We start from the raw sequence: 24,041 nt of genomic DNA, 5'->3' as shown, positions 1-24,041 counted from the left end.
TGCTAGCTCAGCACCTCCACCCTCCTCTTCACCTCGTTACATACACTTCACCTTAAAAACCCAAGATACAGCTCTGAGCCTGCTGGGGCTGCTGACATCACATCCAAGATGGTCTTTGGGGCTTTTGAATATTTACACAAGGGATGCTTTTCTAGGCAAATAAAAAACATAACATATAATATATATTAAACGTACATATAATCAAATGCATTTTTGTTGACGTAAATGATCTGATGACAATGTGTCAATAAAGACCCATTTTGATTAATGGAAGTCATTTTAAAAACCACAAGTGAAAAACACTAATTTGTAATATGAAGATATAAATGAAAAAGACTTTATTTGGTACAATTAACATAGCTTGTAATGTTAATTATTTCCTCTCATTAGGCCATGTACAATACAGAATATGTAAATAAATATATGTGTCAGCAAGTTAAAGACTGGGTCTAAATAAAATATAGCAGTGACAATGACATGTGTAGTTTTATTAAGCATGAAGTTTTTCTTATTTTTTTTTTAGGTGACTGAGCTTATTGTCTTTAGATTTTGCTACATAATCGCTCTAAGCATGCTTGTAGACTAGGGACAAATATAAAATTTTTCAGTTTTGGGTGGATGCTGATAGTTTTAGCAACAGCCATCCAAAACTGCCCATTATGGTTGGACTTACTTTTTAAAGTGATATAGGATAATAGAGAGAACTTAACTAAACGATTGCAAACTGGCATACAAAAGGCAGTTGCGCTTTGCAATTTTTGTCAAACCACTTGCCATCTGCAGTTGCAGACAATGCTGCACAGTTTTCCTGTTTGCCGCCATCAGGCTCAAAGGTTGTTGTGGTCTCCCAATTTTTAAAGGAAATTCGACTGCCAGTCATATCCACCCAAGAACCCTCAGTTGCCATGTCATTGATACCTATCCACGTTTCAGAGCTCATGCCTAAACTCTTGCGCACATAATCATTCAAAAAGTCATTCTCATCTTTGGCTTCTGGGGTACTCAGGGTTCCACCTTGTGCAATGCAGTCATCGCTGGCCTCATGGTAGTTCTTTGGTTCAGAGACGGACAGGAAGCATTTGTTGAATGTTTTCGTGCCCTTCAAACAGACTGAAGAAACATGTAATAAGTAATTGTGATCCATGAGTCTGAAATAATATCAAATGAGCTAGTATACTTTATGGGTTGCCAGTGGCAGTGTTAAGTGTGGATAACTGTAGGAATATTCATTCTAAGCTGCCATACTAATCTAGAAATGTATTCTTGTTTTTCTACACCAGCAATATTAGCAAAGCAGCAATACAGTGATACCTCGGTTCACGAATGAGTTCATAAAAATTTGCTTTGGTACGCAAACTCCACTTCAGTTCACAAACACGAGCCGTGGCCATCTTCCCTGGTCTGACACATTCATATTAAGAAGAGCAGTGCAAGATGAGAGTCTTAGGAGAACCAATCCACTCAAATAGGGGTTTCTGCCCCCTGACTACCATGGGCTTACTTGATTGGGAATCATGGAAAAACAGTTCATATGAATTCTACAACTTTATCATGCCCTCAGGTCATCTTTTCCTGGATGCAAAGTGGTGTTTTCTGGCCCCTAGATAAAGATTTCCGAATGGATTAACCTGATTTTCATTGAACCCTATGAAAAAATTTGCCTCGGTTCGCGACTACAGTAGTTTCACAAATTAAGCTTGTGAACCGAGGTATCACTGTATATCAAATAAAATTATGTTTTAAAAACGGTAAATGTTATCTTGATTTTTGCCAGTTAGAAAAGATTTGGAATTTATGGATGTCTTCATATGTTTTGTTTGCAGCATCTTTGTGACTATAATAACTAACTCATGATTTGTCACCTAACATTTAATGTGCATTGAGAGAGGTCTAGCTTCACTATGCCAACTAGGAGCTGTCATTGAAAAGCTATGCCATTTATTTATTCATTAATGATTTATTGTAAAACATTTCATCAGAGGTGCCGGTGGAAAACATTTTGGGGGGGGGGGCAGCAAACAGTATAGCAGCCCCCCCCCCCCGGTCGGTTGATTGGTAGCACTTACTCCATCACCGGCAGCTTCCGCTGTTCGGCGTTCCCATTCTCCTGCTTTCCATGGCTCATCACGGCAGCGGCTTATGTTTCCTCCCTCTTCAGCGGCCAATCGGGAGTCTTCTCTTTTCAGCCAATCAGAAAACAGGTCTTACACCCGCATTTGATTGGTCAGATTGAGAATCAGTGTTTCAACAGCGAATATTCATCCACTGATGTAACACACCTGGGTGGGATCGGAGCGCATTCTCTGTGACCCAAGCCTACCCAATTTTGAAGCCTATTAGAGCCTTTGACTCTAACCAGGTGCTTAAAAAAACCTGGCCACTGTAATTCATGTGCCCCGTGTCCTGAAAGGGCCGGGTGCAGGAATGGGGGTGGCCGCGGCGGCCCTGGATAGATTCATGCTATGCATGAATCTATCCATTGCATATAGGGGGTGACATTTTCCAACCCTGTATGTTAAAATTCTTAATTGACTCAGCACTTTAATATATGAATCTGAATGTATTCTATAATATTCTTGATCAAATAAAAATCTTTATTTTTTTTACACTACACTTTTCAGTGCTAGTCATGGACTTAGAACAGATTCCCAATGTGTATTGTAAAAGTGTAACATTATTTTTCTGTGGAGGATACCCATCAGATTTATGCTTGTAGTGAGCAAAATACATTTTTTAATCTGCTCTGGGTACAGGTTTACCATTAATTACAGGACAAGCCTAAAGCACCATTTATAAAGGGTAAAGAAACACTGATTGTCATATTTTGCTATGGAAAAGAAAGTCATTATTACAATGAGAGCAAACATCACAGGTTTCTTGGTTACTGATTTATAAATGGTTTGCACTTTACTTACTTGACTGCAATGACTGTTGTTCCTTTAGATGGTTTATCTCATGCTTAAGGTCCTGGACCTCCTTCTTCAGCTCCTCATACATTTTCAGGGTAACTACTACATCTGCTGAATAAGGCAGAAGAATGACATTCCATTGTCAGCTACTTAGTAACATACTATCAGTCATTTAGAGCAGTGTTTCTCAACCTTTTTTTCAGTCAAGGCACCCTTTAAAATTATAGAAAATCTCAAGGCACCCTTTACAATTATGACAATTATAGACAATCTCAAGGCACCCCGTTCTAAAATGTAAAAAAACGATTCTAATAGCTTTACACAATTCAGCAACATTCCCACGTAGGACACCCAACGTTGAAGGTGATTTATTCTTCCAAAGCAAATACGCTTGTGCACACTGGTACTGACTAGTATTCCAATGTTTCTCTTCTCCCTCAATTTCTCTCCATCAGTCAGCTAATGCCGCCACAGTGCTGAGGGAAAGGGGCACAGGAGGGTCAAAGAAGGATGCTGTGGAGGCAACAGAAATCCTCCTTATTTACTCATGCGTTTACTCATGGTTGTTAGGATGCCAGTGTCTAGAAAGTCGTAATCGTGTATAATGAAAACCTGTGGTTTTGTGTAACTAAAAGGCAGGCTTAATCCCCCTGCTAGCTTGTATACAATTTATAATCAATGTTTAGGCATTTTGGCAAGGCACCCCGAAGAAACCTCAAGGCACCCCAGGGTGCCTGGGCACCCTGGTTGAAAAATGCTGATTTAGAGGAACAAAATTATCTCAAGACGTATACTTCCTCTGAATCTCTGTAAAATGAAAAAACATACATCACTGTTTTATAAAAACATTGGCTTTTTAACCCCTCATCCTGCTGTCAAGTTCATCACTTTTGTGTCCTGTAAAAATGAACGTCATCATCGATTAAAAAAATTAAAAGTCAGCAGTTAAATCACAGCCAGATCGCCACTGTGCATGTGCAAAACTGCAAGGCTGGAGAGCGGGGGGAGAAATGTCACCCTAGCAAGGCATGAATTGGTGAAGAGGGAGAGGGTACTGACAAAAAACGGTACTGACTCCACTCATTTCCCTCCAAAAAAAAAATTACAGACTGCAGGAAGTAGAAAATGAGTGGTACTTCACTGTTTCAGTGAAGTTCTGCTTCAACCATTTCTTTCACACACCTGCAGTTATACCCCTTAAGGACCAGAGAAATTGTTATTTTTCTGCTATGGGCCTACTGATTTGATAATAACGATGGCATTACTTGGAAGCAATTTTAAAACTAAAAACAAAATTGTATCAAATTGCAATTTTTTGGCCTTTTTACTTTATTTTTACCTGGCGATCCATCTAAAAAGTCTGTTTCCTTAAACTTATTTTAGTAGCCTTCTTTACTACTTCACACAGAATACAAACACCCTAATACAGGAAGTGAGTACACCCCTCATATTTTAGTAAATATTTTATTATATCTTTTCATGTGACAACACTGAAGAAATTATACTTTGCTACAATGTAAAGTAGTGAGTGTACAAAATAACTCAACACACAGCCATTAATGTCTAAACAGCTGGCAACAAAAGTGAATACACCCCAAGTAGTAGTGTCAATATTTGGTGGAGGAGGAGGTCATTCCAGCAACCTGGTGGCTAGATAGCAGCCATAGGCCTCTTCAGCGTTGGGGGGGGGGCTCCTCAGGGAATCGCTGGCTTCCCTAATGAGGCCCAGTGCTGCCTCCTCCGTCATTGTCCCCTTCTTGGGTCTTTTGGTGGTAAGGCAGAGGGGAGGCACCTGGGATTGGGTGAGGCTCCTACTGGGTCCAGCCACCTCCTGGTTGCCACTGGGCACAGCCTCCTCCTGGCTGACGCTTGGCACGGCCTCCTCCTGGCTGAAGCTTCCCAGATCCTACTCCTGGCAGAGCTCATCCTGTGTATAAAAAAGGGACATAGTTGTAGTTTTTGCTTCATCAATCACACACAATTTTCAGCTCATGACTTGCAAAAGAAAAGACTATCATTCTGACCCCAGCGTTTTTCAAGCTGGTCAACAACATTTTTGGCCACTGCTGTCTAGTGATATGTATACATCATTTTTGGTCTAAAATCATTGATTTGTAAGCAATTATAACATCTAGTTAACATCATTAATATTAGGACAATAATTATGTCTAAAAACGAATATACCTGGCTCCAGCTGGGCGCATCCACTTCTTCCAGGATGGAAGGCCCAGTTTGTTCCTGGGAAGCCTCTGCTGGGGTGGAGGGAAGGCTGCAGGGAAGGGTCGAAAGAGATTCCCTGGCTTAAGTCTGGTCATCCAGAAACCTCAGTTGTTTTTTTTAAACATTCTCAGCTGATGCTCCTGATCTGAGGGAAGCCTGGATCTTCTTGGGCTCCTTCCTATAAATGTTCCTCAAGATCCCAATTTTATTTTCCAAAAACGTAATGTTTGCTTCAGGGACCCGAGTCTTCACAAATACCAGAAGTCACTCCAGCATTGCCTTCCTTGCTTGTTTATTGTAATATAAACTGTTATTGACTTCCCACAGATTCCTAATTTCCCTGTACTTGTCAATAAAACTTGACAGAAATTCTGGTTCCTTAAACTGATTAATTTTTTCTGTAAGACAATACACAAGCCAAAAACACTCTCATTATCTTATCCCAATATAGGCCTCCAATGTGAAGCAGTATAGGCCACTGTGATGGGCCAAGTTCAAATTTTACCTTCATTTAGGACGCTTGCCACTTCGGTTCATCCTCCACACACACACACTGATCGAACGTACGACGCATGTTAGCTTGATAAGAAAAAAACACTAATGTCAGTCTAAACTCTCATTATCTTATCCCCATATAGGCCTCAATCTTGAAGCAGTATAGGCCACTGTGATGGGCCAAGTTCAAATGTTACCTTTGTTTTGGACGCTCGCCACTGCCGTTTGACACACAGATCGGACATACGACAGATGCGTATTAGCTTTATATATACTGCGCATGTGTCAAACTCCACCCGCTTCGCCCACCCCCGACGTTCTTTTTCAGAAATATTCCCCGCCCCTTCTCTCTTCGGTGCGCGGTAGGAGTATATTGAGAAAATGGCGGAGACACATTGTGGAACTAGCACGGAGGAAAGCCCGGAACCCCAAACATCCATATCCAGGAGGAGATGGAAGACCACCAACATGGCCTTTGAGGAAATGGTAGAGATGGTGTGGATTTTAAGGAGGGAGGATTATGATGGGAAACATGGTCATATACCCATCCGAATAGAAGAACGGACGACATCATGTCAAATGGGGTCAGCCCCCTGGAGCAGAAGTTTGGGGTACGCCGGTCAAAAGAGCAGTTGAGGAAGCGATGGTCTGACATCAAACTCAGGGAGCCGGATCAGTTTTGCAACATCAAGAAGGAGCTTCAAAAAAGTAATTACTTGTCGTGTGTTCCTATTATGATAATTGCATGCTGCTCCATGTGCTTTTCTTTACTGTTGTACAGTTTGAAATGGCAACTTTCATGTTTGTGGGCACAGTAATCATTCGTAGAAAACATTGTTCGTAGGAAACATTGTTTGTCAATAAATACAATGTATTTAGCTGGTACAGGGTTATATCTATGTAGCACTAACCCCCGAAGAAGCTGCTAAATTTTTCTGGGCTTACCGATTACCTCCTCCAGCTCGTACTCGTTGTACTTGTCTAGGGGTTCCCAGGGTTGATAACCCAGTAACTGTAGAGACCGACACTTGAATTCCTTGTTAGGATTTTTATTTTGCATAAAACAATTGAACAAACTCAGTCTCTAAGTTGGGAATAGAGGGTATCAGGGCAAAGTTTAGCTCAGGTGCTTGGAACTGCTGACTTCAATAAAAGTCTCTTTCTATGTACACAATCCAGGGAACAGCCGTTCGCAACTGGACTCTTTAACTGTTGGATAAATCCTTAAGTTTTGAGTTTAGCAGCCAACAGTTAATTCTAGCTTTACAAAGTCTCTCACACAGACTTGGTTGGAAACTTGGAAACTTAGTTACAACTGGAAGGGTAGAAGTAGGAACTTTTCTGACTGTACCAGAATCTTTCAGCCGGTCCGGCGATACTATAAGAATTGTGGATTCAATCAATGTCCATGGCAGCTCAGCTTCCAGGCTCTTACCGAGCAGCCAGCCTTGTGCGTGGCTCTCTTACTGAAGAGTCCTCCTCTGGTCGCCTGTAGAGTTGCTGGGCCTCTCTAAACCCGAGACAGCACCGGAACACCTTATAATCCTCCTTCCAGTTACTGCGCCTCAAGCTAGCCAGTTCTGAGGCTTGGAAACGGACGGATCCGCACCCCAGGCCATGAGGGCCCCCGGGGGCTGGTAAGGAGGACCAGGACCACGGAGTCAGCAACAACTTTTGGACCGGAACCCAGATCCACGTGACTTCGGCACCTTAAGTACCCTTTCCTGGATTACGCAGTGAAACAAACGCGCCCACTGATTGGCTCCGAGATAAAGATTGGTACCCAATGCGTCCAACCAGACTGCATTCTATAGCCTCCCACAGGTGTACAACCCCACCTATGACCAGGCAGAACTTCTATGCAGCCTAGCCAAACTGATGCCAAAGTACAATTTAACACAATTAAGCCCAAAACTGACTACAGTTTTGGGCAAAAACTAAATTTAAACACATAGCGCGTACTCGTTAGGAGTACTGGCACTACACCTACATTTTGGTCATGCTAATTTGTCCTATTAAAAGAAGTTTAGGATATTTCTGTGTAGATGTCTTTGAAACTAGAATGAATTGCAAACTTGATTCAGTGGAATGTAAGGAGTGGATGTTTACACATCTGGACTTAGGAATACTAGTGTGAAACACCAGAGAACATTTTTTAGGGTAACCCACACAGGTGCTCCAGGGGATACTTGCAGTGTCTCCATCTGTGAAACTTGGCCAAAAAAGGTACGTATTGCAGTTTGGTTAAAAGAGAATTTTAATTATGTCTTCAACTTGGATCTCTTCCCAAACAGACAATTGTACACCACTTCAAAGAAATGTTTCATATTCCTGTTTCTGGACTTAAATATCTGTGTGCTAAGTATACCTTTTGTTTCATTCTCATAGGGAAGAAAAGACTCAGACAACAGGATCCCAGGGACCCCCAACCTCACCAGCCTGAGTGGGAAGTAAGCCCCAGCCCCAGCCCCCCGAGGATGTGAAGGAAGGAGAGGTGCAGGAAGTGGATGACATGGGCACCCCACCAGGTGAGTGTCTGACACCCCAGCTTCAGGTAATCTATGTATGCCTGCATATTTCTAAATACATGTTTTTTCATCAATTTGAGGTGATATTCTGGTTGTGGAAGGGGAAGCGGCGGAACCTTTTACCAGGGCCAGTGCGCAAACCCTCATTACCAAAATCATGGCGTGGAATGGGGAGATGAACGCAATGTGCAATCGCCTGGACATCATGCAGCAGGAAATGAAGAACATGATCAATATTCTGGGGAGAACATAATCCCCTTTTCCCTAAAAAAAAAAAAAAAATCGATCATGTTCTTCATTTCCTTTTTCGATGACCAGATTCTCTTTTTTTATATTTGTACATTTTAAAAGCCAAATTTTGAAGATGCACATGGTGTGTCAACATGTGCTATCTGCCATCAGGGGATCTCAATGTAAGCGTTTTGTGGGTGCAACCCCTTCCTCATAATGCTAATAGGTGAGAGGAAGGGATTGCACCCACAAAACACGTCCATTGATCCCCCATGATGGGAGATAGCACATGTTGACATTACCCATTTGGACTCTCAATTTGTGTGCATCTTCAAAGACATTTGTGACACTATAATGTCTGATATTGCCTTCAGTTTTTATACATTGAACTTTGTAAGTTCCAGAGTTGTGTATGTTATGTTTTAAAACATGCCTGTTTCTAAAAAAAAAAATGAATATAATATATTGATGAAAAAAATAAATGAATAAATATTGCAAAAACAAAAAAAATATATTTCGAGGAAAAAATATAAAACCCCAAAAAATATTGAGAAAAAACAAAAAAAGTTTTAACACGTTTTATAAACACACATGTGTGAATGTGCACAGAGTAAACATTTTGAAATACAACAATGTGTGGCTTCTTCTTTCAATAGCAGTTTTGTAAGTCATTTTGTGTTTACAGTGACAATGGGGCTTATTTACTAAAGGAAAATCCACTTGGCACTACAAGTGCACTAGAAGAACCTAGTGCACTTGTAGTCTTGAACTTCCTTTTTCTAGTCTCGTCATACGTGCTGTACGTCACCGCATTCTAACGGTCGGACTTTGGTGCGATCGTGTACACACAACAGTTTCAGAGGAACTCTGTTAGAACACCATTGGAAAAACCTTCGGAGTTTATTCCGATGGGAAAACCGGTCATGTGTACGCGTTATTAGTCTATCACAACATGACAAAATGTGGAAAATTTCAAGGGGCATGAATACTTTTTCATTGTATATTTGAAAAATTGGTAATGCATGGGGCTACTGCACCCTTCTTTTGTTCTTTAAAACAAAAAAACATTGACAGTGTGGCTATCTATCATTTGGTCACCACTGGTGGGTCAGTGAGCATTTTTGAGGCAGTTGTTGGCCACATTATGGGTTGAAAGTCTAGGAGGCCCAGAAAAATCCACAAGCAGTTTTGGTGGTGAATGCTACATGGGGAACCTGTATTTATCTTGAGTACTCAATCATGTGCAAGATAATTTAAAGGTGGATTTTTGCTAGCATATGATAGGTTGATTAAAATGAACACTGCTTCATTGTATTTACAAAGCTCAGGGAACATCTCATTTGCAAAGTAAACATCTACTTTGTAAAGTAAAGTGTCTCTAATGATGCATACACACGACCAGACTTTCCGGCAGACTAGGTCTGATGGAATCAGTCCGTTGGACAATCTGATCGTGTGTGGGCTAATCCGATCGTTTTTAATTTAAAAAAAACAGACGGACCTAGAAATAGAACATGTTTCAAATCTGTCCAACTGACTCAATTCCTATCGGGAAAACCGTCCGTCTGTATGCTGGTCCGACGGACCAAATATGGCGCAAGGGAAGCTATTGGCTACTGGCTATTGAATTTCCTTTTTTAGCTCGTCTTACATCATCACGTTCAAAACTAATGGACTTTCGAACAGACTCAGTCCATCGGGAAGACCGTCAGACCTAGTTTGCCGGAAAGTCCGGTCGTGTGTACGTGGCATTAGTCTTTAGTAAATCAATCCAAACATCTCAAGGAATTCTACATTGAATAGTCTTGTCTTGGAGAGGCTGAGGGTCTTGGGATTTGTTGAGAAAAAACAATCCCCTCTGGGTGATCATTGCAAAGAATTTAACAAACTTTGTTGCAGTCTTACCTGTTTCTGATCTGAAGGAATAGCTATTTGTTAGATCATGTCTTTTGCAGGACTGAGTCTGAATAGGAGTGACTTTTTCGTTTTTGATCAGAGGAAAAATTTGCAGGGTTCTAATGAGGCAGGGTCTGCATTGCTTTAGAAGTGTTTACCCGTTTAGGAGCATCTCAACGAAATTAAAATTTTGTTGCAGAGGATGCCTAAAAGTTGACTTAAAGTGCTGACTTCTGGGAAAATCAGTGAGCCAATCACACAAGCAGAAAATTACATCTCTGCGGGAATTCTCTACACTGTGTACAGAATGCCTCCAGGTTGCCACATTCCATTGAATTTTACAGAAAATTACAGTGCTGCAGACTGAACAGAAAATACTTTTTTTAACAACAATATATTGGAATATGGTGTGTGTCCCAACTGTATATGCTATATTATTATTTTTTAAATGTGATCATTTTCTCGTGAAAATTTAGTTACTATTTAATAAGACTGAAACCAAAATCTGATGTGATTGCTATTAGTTAATGAATGTTGTACATCATCAATCTTAGCATTGTTGAATATGCCAATAAATCTTCTTAATTATGAGATTTTTAATATAGCATTTTTCCATAAATGTCATATTTTTTATTGTCATTTCACTATATAATATTGATTTGATCGCAAGTGAATTTGATATATTTATACCACATTATACATAAAACTTTTACCATGTAGGAACGGGGATATCATAGAACGCAGTTTAATACCAGACCTACCGTTCTATCATGCCAGAAGCCTTATCTCCAAATCTGATGAAAAACTCACTGCGTCTTTACAGGATCAATTTTATTAGAATTTTTTTTTTATGTTCTTTTTTCACTCTTTACTGCTGGGGTAGGCAACACCCGGCACGCGAAGCCTCTTTTGCCAGCACTCGACTCCCCCCCATCAGCAGAGCAGTGCAGGGAAGTGTCAGTGAGATACTAATGAATACCATTTTCAGAATTCCACATGCCGCACCTGCACTGAGGGGGAGGCACTGTGCCCCACGCACATTGTAAAAGATGGGAAACATTGCTTGGTTCTCTAACTTTGCTGTAGCTGCAATCCTCAGCTTTTGTGATGGGGAAGAGATGAGTACAGTTCTGCTGGGGGGGGGGGGGGGGGCAGTCCCTGTTTCCAGGAGGAGGAATACTATCATTGGCCACTGCTAAAGCCAATCACAGTCCTGCTAGCCCCATCCACCATCTGGAGGAAGATGACTCACTTGGTTGCCACTACCATTCTCAGAAAGAAGGCATTTCACTGTGAATGAAAAAACCCCAATCAGGTAACAGTTTGTGGAATTAGTGTTGAGCTTCTGGGAACTTTGTTGAAATTATTTCTGAACCTTTGCATTACTTACTACTACTGAACCCCCGGTGCTCTGTGTCCTTTTAAGGCACAGCCAGTATTCAGCGCAATGAAAATCATACTCAACCACTTTTTCGCAGCTGCGGGGGGCCCAAATTATGATCCTACACACAGGCCCACTGCTTTCAGAAAATGCCCCTGAGCTGAGCTCATCATTGCGCATCCATTCTAGATGCTTGTATGTGACATTGCATACATCACATACATCACATACAAGCACATGGGCTGGATGCCAGAGGTGAATCAGCAGGATGAGCATGACAGGACAGGTAGATGTGTCTCATCTCTGCTTCCTTTCACCACTCTGCATATCACACATATCATAGATGAGAAGAGGGTACAGCGGTGAAGCAGATGAGTAGGAGGAGTTCAGAGGTGGAACAGAAGAGCAGGAATGTGCAGCGGTGGGGCAGAGGTGCAGGGAGGTACAGTGGTGGAAGAGATGAGAAGGATGTTCAGCAGTGGGACAGAAGAGCAGGGGGGTACAGTGATGGGCCAGATGAGAAGGGGGTTCAGAGTTGAGGCAGAGAAGCAGGGTGTAGAGCAGTGGGGCAGATGTGAAAGGAGGTGTATTGATGGGGCAGATGAGCAGGGGGTTACAGTAGTGGTGCAGGAGAGCAGGGGGAACAGTGGTGGGGCAGGTAAACAGAGGTGGGGGAGGTAAACAGAGGTGGGGCAGAAGAGCAAGGGGTACAAAGGTGAGACAGATGTGCAGGAGGTACATTGGTAGGGCTGATGAGAAAGCGGGTTACAGTGGTGGGGCAGATGAGAAGACAGGTTCAGTGTTAGGACAGATGACAAGGTGATTCAGTAGTGAGACAGAAGAGTATGGGGATACGGCGGTGGAGTAGATGTGCAGGGAGGTACAGTGGTAGGGCAGATGAGAAAAGGGGTACATTGATGGGGCAGATGAGCAGGGCGGGTTACAGTGGTGGTGCAGGAGAGCAGGGGGGGTTACACTGGTGGTGCAAGAGAGCAGGGGGGGTTACAGTGGTGGTGCAGGAGAGCAGAGGGAACAGTGGTAGGGCAGGAGAGCAGGGGGAACAGAGGTGGGGCAGGGGGTACAGAGGTGAGACAGATGTGCAGGAGGTACATTGGTGGGGCAGATGAGACATTGGGTTACAGTGGTGGGGCAGATGAGCAGATGGGTTCAGTGTTAGGACAGATGAGAAGGTGATTCAGTAATGAGACAGAAGAGCATAGGCATACAGCAGTGGAGCAGATGTTCAGGGATGTACAGTGGTGGGGCAGATGAGAAAATGGGTACATAGATGGGGCAGAGATAAGCAGGGGGTTTACAGTGGTGGTGCAGGAGAGCAGGGGGGTTACAGTGGTGGTACAGGAGAGCAGGGGAAACAGTGGTGGGGCAGGGGAGCAGGGGGAACAGAGGTGGAGCAGAAGAGCAGGGGGGTACAGAGGCAAGACAGATGTACAGGAGGTACATTGGTGGGGCAGAGGAGAAAGCGGGTTACAGTGGTGGGTCAGATGAGCAGATAGATTCAGTGTTAGGACAGATGAGAAGGTGATTCAGTAATGAGACAGAAGAGCATAGGCATACAGCAGTGGAGCAGATGTTCAGGGATGTACAGTAGTGGGGCAGATGAGAAAATGGGTACATAGATGGGGCAGAGATAAGCAGGGGGGTTACAGTGGTGGTGCAGGAGAGCAGGGGGGTTACAGTGGTGGTACAGGAGAGCAGGGGAAACAGTGGTGGGGCAGGGGAGCAGGGGGAACAGAGGTGGAGCAGAAGAGCAGGGGGGTACAGAGGCGAGACAGATGTACAGGAGGTACATTGGTGGGGCAGAGGAGAAAGCGGGTTACAGTGGTGGGTCAGATGAGCAGATAGATTCAGTGTTAGGACAGATGAGAAGGTGATTAAGTAGTGAGACAGAAGAGCATAGGCATACAGCAGTGGAGCAGATGTTCAGGGATGTACAGTGTTGGGGCAGATGAGAAAAGGGGCAGATGAGCAGGGGGATTACAGTAGTGGGACAGAGGAGCAAGGGGGTACAGTGGTGGTACATATGTGCAGGAGGTACAGTGGTGGGAGGGATGAGAAGGGGGTTCAGCGGTGGGACAGATGAGCAGGGGGGTTCAGTGTTGGGGCTGAGGAGAAAGGAGGTACATTGGTGGGACAGATGAGCAAGGGGAACAGAGGTGGGACAGATGTGCAGGAGGTAGAGTCATGTGGCAGATGGGAAAGGGGGTTACAGTAGTGGGGCGGATGAGCAGATAAGTTCAGTGTTAGGACAGATGAGAAGATGGTTCAGTGTGCGGAGCAGATGTACATGGAAGTACAGTGGTGAGGCAGATGAGAAAGGGGGTACATTGGCGGGGCAGATGAGAAAGGGGGTACATTGGTGGGGCAGATGAGCAGGGTGGTACAGTAGTGAGGCAGATGTACAGGGGGTTACAGTTGTGGGACAGATGTGCAGGGCAGTACAGTGGTGGGGCAGATGTGCAGGATAGTACAGTGGTGGGGAGTACAGTGGTGGGGCAGATGTATAGTGGTGGGGCAGATTTGCAGGAGGTTACAGTGGCGGGGCAGATGAGCAGGGGGTACAATAGTGAAACAGATTTGCAGGGGGGACAGTTATCTGAGGTGTGCAGGAATTGAGGCTGATCTGAGGTATGGAGTTGCAGGAATTGGGGCTGATCTGAGGTGTGGAGTTGCAGGAATTGGGGCTGATCTGAGGTGTGAAGTTGCAGGAATTGGAGCTGATCTGAGGCGTGAAGTTGCAGCAATTGGGGCTGATCTGAGGCGTGAAGTTGCAGGATTTGGGGCTGATCTGAGGTGTGAAGTTGCAGGAATTGGGGCTGATCTGAGTTGTGGAGTTGCAGGAATTGGGGCTGATCTGAGGCATGACGTTGCAGGATTTGGGGCTGATCTGAGGTGTGAAGTTGCAGGAATTGGGGCTGATCTGGGGCGTGGAGTTGCAGGAATTGGGGCTGATCTGAGGCGTGGAGTTGCAGGAATTGGGGCTGATCTGAGGTGTGAAGTTGCAGGAATTGGGGCTGATCTGAGGTGGGAAGTTGCAGGAATTGGGGCTGATGTGAGGTGTGAAGTTGCAGGAATTGGGGCTGATGTGAGGCGTAAATTTGCAGGAATTTGAGCTGATCTGAGGCGTGGAGTTGCAGGAATTGGGGCTGATCTGAGGTGTGAAATTACAGGAATTGGGGCTGATCTGAGGCGAGAAGTTGCAGGAATTGGAGCTGATCTGAGGTGTGGAGTTGCAGGAATTGGGGCTGATCTGAGGTGTGGAGTTGCAGGAATTGAGTGCAGGATGTTAATTTTTCACTACTAAAGTTGTTTACATAAAAAATCCTTTTCGTGATTGAGAGGGTGAAGTTGATTTTTTTTGTTATAAAATCGGCACACTCAATTTCTTTAAAAACATTTTTCGGCACACTGTGCTCAATAGGTTGCCTACCCCTGCTCTACTGCATATGCGGTCCTTGTTTTACAAAGACATTTAATACATAACAAAAAAAATCCCACAGCATTATGGGTTAGATAAATAGCACAGTAGTTGAAGCTTGCTTTGAGGCACAATTTCATAAAGTATGTTTCACTGGAATAAATCTCTGCTCTGACTCACTGAGTACTGTAAACAATGGACTTCTTTCATTAGGAGCCTGTAAAATTTTAAAAAGAAACATAAAACTCCACCTGCTGCCTCAAATTGAGAAGACAAATTTTTAATATGCTTAATTTCATATATACAATATTTTTAAAGTTAATTTTTTTTTTAAAGGGGAATTTATGACCTACCTGTAAATGTCATCTCTTGGAGTACAGTACAAACTGTACATAAGACTTGTATTCATAAACCATGGGTTATATGCGGCTACATTCAGGTGATTGGACACTGACAAAAGATTTTCTGGGAATGCCCCAGTGCACACTCACATAAACTCATTCTCTTCATGGTACTCCATTTTTGTAGCAATAAAGAGAAACACCAGAGGGGATGGACACAGGACTTATTGACCATGGCAATAAATTGACATAGCAAACAGTAGGGAACTGGCCTATAGAAAACAAGAGTCAACAGATCCAAAATTCCTAAAGGACAGCTTGAAGCCCCTTGCAGCAGAAGCTTGCTTTAGCAATGGCCTTGAGATTTCTATGGCAAAACTTTTAAAAAAGTACAGTATTAATTGAAGATCAGATGGCAGCCTTGTAAACCTGCAAAACAAATTATTGATGCTGAAAAGCTCAAGAAACGCTGAAGTTGAAGTTGCAGGAATTGGGGCTGATCTGAGGCGTGAAGTTGCAGGAATTGGGGCTGATCTGAGGTGTGGAGTTGCAGGAATTGGGGCTGATCTGAGGCATGAAGTTGCAGGAATTGGGGCTAATCTGAGGTGTGGAGTTGCAGGAATTGGGGCTGATCTGAGGCGTGGAGTTGCAGGAATTGGGGATGATCTGAGGCATGGAGTTGCAGGAATTGGGGCTGATCTGAGGCATGAAGTTGCAGGAATTGGGGCTGATCTAAGGCGTGAAGTTGCAGCAATTGGGGCTGATCTGAGGTGTGAAGTTGCAGGAATTGGGGCTGATCTGAGGCGTGAAGTTGCAGGAAATGGGGCTGATCCAAGGTGTGGAGTTGCTGGACTTGGGGCTGATCTGAGGTGTGAAGTTTCAGGAATTGGGGCTGATCCGAGGTATGAAGTTGCAGGAATTGGGGCTGATCCAAGGTGTGGAGTTGCAGGAATTGGGGCTGATCCGAGGTATGAAGTTGCAGGAATTGGGGCTGATCCGAGGTGTGGAGTTGCAGGAATTGGGGCTGATCCGAGGTGTGGAGTTGCAGGAATTGGGGCTGATCTGAGTTGTGAAGTTGCAGGAATTGGGGCTGATCTGAGGCGTGAAGTTGCAGGAATTGGGGCTGATCTGAGGCGTGGAGTTGCAGGAATTGGGGCTGATCTGAGGTGTGAAGTTGCAGGAATTGGGGTTAATCTGAGGTGTGGAGTTGCAGGAATTGGGGCTGATCTGAGGCGTGAAGTTGCAGGAATTGGGGCTGATCTGAGGCGTGGAGTTGCAGGAATTGGGGCTGATTTGAGGCGTGGAGTTGCAGGAATTGGGGCTGATCTGAGGCATGGAGTTGCAGGAATTGGGGCTGATCTAAGGAGTGGAGTTGCAGGAATTGGGGCTGATCTGAGGCGTGGAGTTGCAGGAATTGGGGCTGATCTGAGGCGTGGAGTTGCAGGAATTGGGGCTGATCTGAGGTGTGGAATTGCAGGAATTGGGGCTGATCTGAGGCGTGGAGTTGCAGGAATTGGGGCTGATCTGAGGTGTGGAATTGCAGGAATTGGGGCTGATCTGAGGCGTGGAGTTGCAGGAATTGGGGCTGATCTGAGGCGTGGAGTTGCATTACATTTTTCGGCACACCGTGCTCAATAGTTTGCCTATCCATGTCTACTGCATATGCTGTCTTTGTTTTACAAAAACATTTAATACATAACAAAAAAAATCCCACAGCATTATGGGTTAGATAAATAGCACAGTAGTTGAAGCTTGCTTTGAGGCACAATTTCATAAAGTATGTTTCACTGGAATAAATCTCTGCTCTGACTCACTGAGCACTGTAAACAATGGACTTCTTTCATTAGGAGCCTGTAAAATGTTAAAAAGAAACATAAAACTCCACCTGCTGCCTCAAATTGAGAAGACAAATTATTAATATGCTTCATTTCATATATACAATATTTTTAAAGTATTTTTTTTTTTAAACGGGAATTTATGACCTACCTGTAAATGTCATATCTTGGAGTACAGTACAAACTGTACATAAGACTTGTATTCATAAACCATGGGTTATATGCCGCTACATTTAGGTAATTGGACACTGACAAAAGATTTTCTGGGAATGCCCCAGTGCACACTCATACAAACTCATTCTCTTCATGGTACTCCATTTTTGTAGCAATAAAGAGAAACACCAGAGGGGATGGACACAGGACTTATTGGCCATGGCAATAAATTGACATAGCAAACAGTAGCGAACTGGCCTATAGAAAACAAGAGTCAACAGATCCAAAATTCATAAAGGACAGCTTGAAGCCCCTTGCAGCTGAAGCTTGCTTTAGCAATGACCTTGAGATTCCTATGGCAAAACTTTTAAAAAAGTACAGTATTAATAGAAGATCAGATGGCAGCCTTGTAAACCTGCAAAACAAATTCTTGATGCTAAAAGCTCAAGAAACACTGACAACTCTGGTGGAATAGGCCCTGATAGGTAAGGGATGTCCCTTCTTTGGATCTTCAGGGAAAACAAAGGACTCCGAAAATCAATCTGCGGTGGATCACTTTTCAGAGGGTGGGAGGTTGTTTTTTTTTACTTTTTAAATTACAGAATGGCAATCTTACATTGTGGGACCATGCTGCAACAGTGAGCCAATCGTTCAACTTGTGGTTATATTGCGGCACCCTTGAATGCAATAGTGCTTCCCATAAAACTCTGCATCATGATTTAAGCAAAGCATTGTGACAATGGCATGTGTACTGTATGGCTTTAATTTTACAATTCTGGTGGACAGCTGGGGGGGATTTGATAAAGCCACAGTTCATCCACCTGTTTTTACCCCCCCCCCCCCCCCGGGCTGGCCTTCTGAAAGCGCTCTTACTGCTCTGACCACATCCAGGCAATGGAGTAAAATCTCACTGGGTAAAATCTCACTGGTGTGCTTTGCGGCAGGACATAGGTTAGTGGGGAATATCCTCATTGAGAAGAAAGAAAGTAACCACCTTAGGGTTCTCCAGGAGTCTGTGTATGTCCAGGAGTCTGTGTATGTGTGCATACCAAGCTCTTCTGGGCCAGATTGGGCAATCGGGATCATTGGAATCCATTCTTCTTCTATCTTGCAGAGTACTTGAGGAAGATTGCTCACTAGAGGGAATGCATTAACCATTCTGAATGTGGACCAAGGACTCACTAGGACCTCCACCTCAAGAGTCAGGGGATCCCTGGACCTGGTCACAAACATTTCTTTTTTTTTGTAGAATCTGGGCCACACCCATGATGTTGTCCAACTGCACCCATGTGGGAGAGGGTTTTAGTGTAGGAGTCTTATGGCTCTCAGTTCCAGAATGTTGATGGGGAGCAATGACTACTATGGGAACACGTTCCCTGACCCGTCAGAGAATTATAGACCCTACCCCATCTGTCAGACTTCCTGTAGTCTAGGGCTGCGATTGAAATCCATCATGCCAAGGAGATTTTTGACTGTCTGGACAGCAATAATGGGCAATCCAGAGAAAGGATCTTCATTTCCTACATCATAAGCATGTTGACCTGAAAAAGTTTCAAGTGGAACAGAGCAAAGGGGACCACCTCGAAGGGAGCTATCATGAGGCAACCAGCCCTCATGCAAAAGTGAGTCCTAGGATGTATGGTTGACCTCAGAGTCCAACAGTTGGACCTCAGAGAAGCAATCTTTTTCCGGTGCAGGAAAACTTTTGCCTGGGTCATGTTCAAGATCAGCCCCGAACACTTCAGATGATGCAAGTACTGGAAGGCAGACTTTGGGAAAGTTTGAAGGAACTGAATTTGTCCCTTGAATTTTGGAAAACAGGACGATGGCTGAGATATCTTTCAGCAGAAGCTCTTCCAGAGTTTGTAGACACTATAACTTTCACACAAACCAATTAACATTAATTTATTGAGATATTTTTTTTTACCAAAGTCATGTAACAGAATACATTTTGGCTTATATCTATGGAGAAGTTTGTTTTTATTTGATATATTTTATAACAGAAAGTAGAAAATATCGGGTTATTTTCAAAACTTTCAGTCTTTTTTCGTAGATATACAAAAAAAACACAGGGGTGATCAAATACCACCAAAAGAAAGCTCTATTTGTGTGAAAAAAATTATATAAATTTTGTTTCTGTACAGTGTTGCATGATTGTGCAATAGAAAGTTAAGGTAGTGCAGTACAGAATAGCAAAAAATCTTCCATAGCTCAAGTGGTTAAAAAGGTAAACATTACAAAAACATTACCTGCTACCAAAATAGTGAAAACTTTACAGAGAGGAATAATACAATAAAGTAATGCCCCACATTTAAAAACAAGAGTCAGACATAAATACAGGGAAACCCTTATCCACCCTGCAGGTTACTGGAGGGACTGGGGAACTAGATTTCACCCATCATAGTGGGTATATATTTAGACTCTGAGTGCTATAGGAATGGACTAGAACCCTGGACCTGTATAGCACTTTGCTGCTATCTACACTCCTTATACTACAAGCCAAAGTGAGCGCCAAGGGCAGGATCCAGTGCCCAAGGCAAACATTACAGGCCTGTCCTACTGCTGCCAGGTGTGAGTAAAGTTCCCAAGAAGTGTATAGAGGGAAAATTCCATAAATTCCAGAAATTGTGTGCATTAAATGCGTGTTCTGACAGTGCGAGGCCCTGCCACGGTGTGATTTGTTTTGTTTTAATCAGTTTTTATTAATGAAAAGAAGCATATACAACTTATCAAAAACAAATCGTCAAAGGAGTAACATGATCAATCATGACATAAACAAAACGTGCAAGAAACACCAGGTAGGATACAGAGGGCACCCCTCCAAGGGAGAGTCAGTAATAACAGACCACCAGTAGAGTCCTGGGGCCCCACTGGTACCAGCAATATCCTCTTGTGTTTAACTGAGACTCCAAAGGTAATATATCAAAAGAAGCATATCCCTCCTTCCGGTTTTACATAAAGAAGTCTGTTAAGCTCTGAAAGGGAGGAAAGCTCAGAAGGAGAGAGAATAAAAGTCTAGAGTGTAGAGAGAAGCAAGAGAGGTGGTTGGGGGGGGGGGGATGGGGGAGATGGGGAAGGAAGAAGGGAGGGAGGGTAAAGCGGGGGGAGGGGGGGAGGGAGAGAAGCGTGGGCAGGAGGGGGGGGGGTGAGGGTGGGAAATGGAAGAAGGGCGGGGAAAGGGGGGGAGTAGGAAAGGGGGGAGGGATGGGAGAGGGTGGGAGGGGGGGTAGGAAAAAGGGGGAAGGGGTGGGGGGGTGACTGTTAGCCTCAGCAGGGTCCATCTACAGCATCGGTCATAAAAATTAAGATTAAAGTTTAAGGCACTATTATATTACATTACATAGGTTGAGACACAATATCCGCATATACAGAGGTGTACTTAAAGGCGACCCAGCAGGCCTATATCTTTTTGGCTAGGTCAGACTTGCCTCTCAAAGAAAGTGTCAAGTCTTCCATATAGTATATGTAATCGGCCTTGAGTAACCAGCAGCGGAGCGTTGGGATCGTCCTCTGCTTCCAATACCGTGGAATAAGAGTTTTCATGGCATTGAGGAGATGGGGTATAATAGAATTTTTATACGAGCCTGCTGGTTCACCAGTACAATGAAGCAAGACATACCACGGGTCATTAGGCACCTCCTGACCCTGAATTTGCTTAATCCAATACAGGACAGCGAGCCAGAATGGGCGGATCTGTGAACAAAACCACCAGATATGAGCATGGGTGGCACGTTCGCCACATTCCCTCCAACACAGCGGGGAGATCTGAGGGAAAATCTTATGCAGTGTCACAGGTGTGTAGTGCCACCTGGTTAACAACTTGTAAGCCATGTCTGATGTTTTCGATGAGCCTGAAGCAGTATGTGCCATGGTAAGGATAGTGGATGCTTGAGTAGGAGTGAGTTCCTTATTAAGGTCTAGCTCCCAATTTCGGATAAAAGTAGGGGTCTTGTGGGACTCCAGGGACAGTAACGCATGATAGAAATAAGAGACGGGCTTCTCCGTGGGCTGGTTAGCTGAGAAAGCGGACTCCAAAGGTGTGAGCTCGTTTATGGAGCGTAGAGGCTTAGGAAGGGAGCGGAAAAACGCTGCCAGTTGGCAATGTTTCCAGCGGTCCATGTATGAAATAGGTAAATCACCCATGATGGCAGAGAGTGGGAGAACACCAGAGGGACCAGTGAGCTGATGCAAGAGAGTCTTAACCCCCAAACTCCAAGGGGAGTGTAGGTAAGGTCCCATGTTTCCAGGTGGGAAGTAGTTAAGTCCCGATAAGGACATCAAGGGTGAGTTGTACGGCCATCCCTGGTTCTTGCAGAGGGAATCCCATATTGCGAGAGAAGAAGTTGTTAGTGGTGACGAGTTAATAAACAAAGTTCTATATTTTTTCGGTATCCACATTTGGGTGGAGAGGTCAGTCCCACATAGTTCTGTTTCTAGTGTGACCCATAGTTTGGTATTTATACAATATTTACAATCTGACAGTCTGGCCAACACAACGGAGCGGAAATACAGTCGGAAATCCGGTACTGCCAGGCCCCCAGCACTCCGTAATCGCAGGAGTAAGGACCGTGGGAGTCTGGGTTTCTTCCTGTTCCATATATACTTATACACCATAGAGTTCAATATAGTAAAGAAACCCACTGGTATCCCAAATGGGATCATTTGCAGCATAAAGAGTACCCTAGGCAGCAAGTTCATTTTAATCAGCCCAATTCTCCCCAGCCATGAGTGACCTAGCTGAGACCATTTCTGGAGGTCCGACCTGAGTGTGTTGAGGAGTGGCAGAGAATTGGCACGGAAGAGGGCAAATGGGTTGGGCATTAAATAAATACCTAAATATTTCATGTGCCGCGCCTGCCAGGTAAAAGGGAAATTCTGTTTCAAGTGTGATGCGGTGCGTGTGGGGGCCGTTACATTTAGTATTTCGGATTTAGACATATTAATTTTGAAATTAGAGACCCTACCATAAGCCGAGAATTCAGATATGAGGTTAGGGAGAGAAATCAGGGGTTGTTGCACATAAAACAATATATCGTCTGCATATGCAGCATATTTGTGTTCCGACCTGCCAATTGTGATGCCATGTATGTTCGGATTATGTCAGACAATAGACAGGAAGGGCTCTAGGGATATCGCAAATAGTATGGGGGAAAGCGGGCAACCCTGGTGCGTGCCATTATGTAAGGTGAAGGGGTCACTGAGAGTGCCGTTAATTCTCAATTGGGCTGTGGGTTGATGGTAGAGAGCTGAGATTTGAGACCTAAGGGAAGGGCCAATTCCGAGGTGGGTCAACGTCGCCATAAGGAACTCCCAGTCCACCCTGTCAAACGCTTTTTCAGCATCTGTGGAAAGTAACAGGGTGGGCTGGGAGAGACGCCGCACGTACGTCATCAGGGAGAAAGTGCGCAGAGAATTATCGCGTGCCTCCCTTCCCGATATGAAACCAGTTTGGTCCTTCGATATCCACCTCGGGACCAGAGGGAGTAGTCTGTTCGCAATCGCTTTAGTGTAGATTTTGGCATCTATATTAAGCAACGAGATAGGGCGGTAACTCGCACAGTTGGCCGGATCTTTCCCCGCTTTGGGTATAACTGTAATATGGGCATGGACAGTTTCTGGGCGGAGAGCTCCGCCGTTTAATGTCACGTTGGCATATTTGGTCAAGTGGGGGAATAGTTTATCAGCATAGGAGCGGTAATATGACACCGTAAAACCATCAGGTTCAGGTGCTTTGCCCTTCGCCATACCTTTCAGGGCCCTCAGTAACTCTGCCGAGGTAAACTCCCCCTCCAAAAAGGCCAGGGCCTCCGGTGGGAGCTGAGGGAGGGTAGCTCGGGTCAAGTAATCCTGTATAAGTTTCTGCTTAGCATTTCCGTCAACATCACTTTGTCGGACGTGATAGAGGTGTTGGTAGAACTCCCTGAATTCCTTAGCAATATGTGGGGTGGTAAACACCATAGACCCCCCAGTGGTCCTAATTTTAGGAATGAACGCGGCAGCTTTCCGCTGTCTGATGGAATTAGCTAACAATCTACTGGGCCTGTCCCCCCACTCGTAAAAATGTTGGGACACCAACCTAGATCTATGCTTCTGATCCAGGTGTAGGAGAGTCTTTAGGGACTCCCATTTTTCAGTGGGGGTATGCAAGATGGCCGCAGAGAGGCTCTGTTTGTGGAGCCGCTCTAATCCCCTAATATCCTGTATCAACGTATTTTGTTGAGCCGCTCGGTCCCTCTTCTTCCTGGCGCCCATTTCAATGAGTTTACCTCTAATAAAAACTTTGTCAGCTTCCCACAGTACGCCCGGGGAAATCTCAGTGCACACATTAGTTTTAAAATAAAAATCTAGCTCCACGCCTACCATCTTCCTATCTATTTCCTCGGATATTATTGTTTCATTCAACCTCCAGTTGGCAGATTTAGGGGGCAAAGAGTCTATTTTAAGGGTAATCAAAGTCGGTGCATGATCTGACAGGGGAGATGTTTCTATGTTCGATCGTACTAGAAGTGGCAAATGTTGGTGGTCAATAAAACATTCTCGAATACGTACGGTGTACCGCGGAGTAGTAGGTGTAATCTCGTTCGCGTGGGTGCGCGATCCTCCAGGTGTCCATCAA

General features: G+C 44.2%; 1 protein-coding gene across 2 annotated transcripts in view; it reads right to left on the bottom strand.

Moving 5' to 3' along the window:
* Nucleotides 1-323: 323 nt before the first annotated feature.
* CLEC3B (C-type lectin domain family 3 member B) overlaps nt 324-24,041 on the bottom strand; it is a 39,419-nt gene continuing 15,701 nt past the window's right edge. The window contains exons 2-3 of one of the 2 annotated variants that reach the window (XM_077491585.1): nt 2,916-3,020; nt 324-1,110 (exon numbers count right to left, since the gene is read on the bottom strand). In XM_077491585.1, coding sequence (XP_077347711.1) covers nt 710-1,110; nt 2,916-3,020 — 506 coding nt within the window. In that variant the 3' untranslated portion in view covers nt 324-709. The remainder of the gene's footprint in view (nt 1,111-2,915; nt 3,021-24,041) is intronic. The other variant, XM_077491586.1, reaches the window with a different exon arrangement.

Source organism: Lithobates pipiens, unplaced genomic scaffold, assembly GCF_037356315.1.
Source record: "Lithobates pipiens isolate NorthernLeopardFrog02 unplaced genomic scaffold, aLitPip1_a1.2 Scaffold_19, whole genome shotgun sequence".
Lineage (NCBI taxonomy): Eukaryota > Metazoa > Chordata > Amphibia > Anura > Ranidae > Lithobates > Lithobates pipiens.
This window is presented reverse-complemented; position numbering and strand designations above follow the sequence as displayed.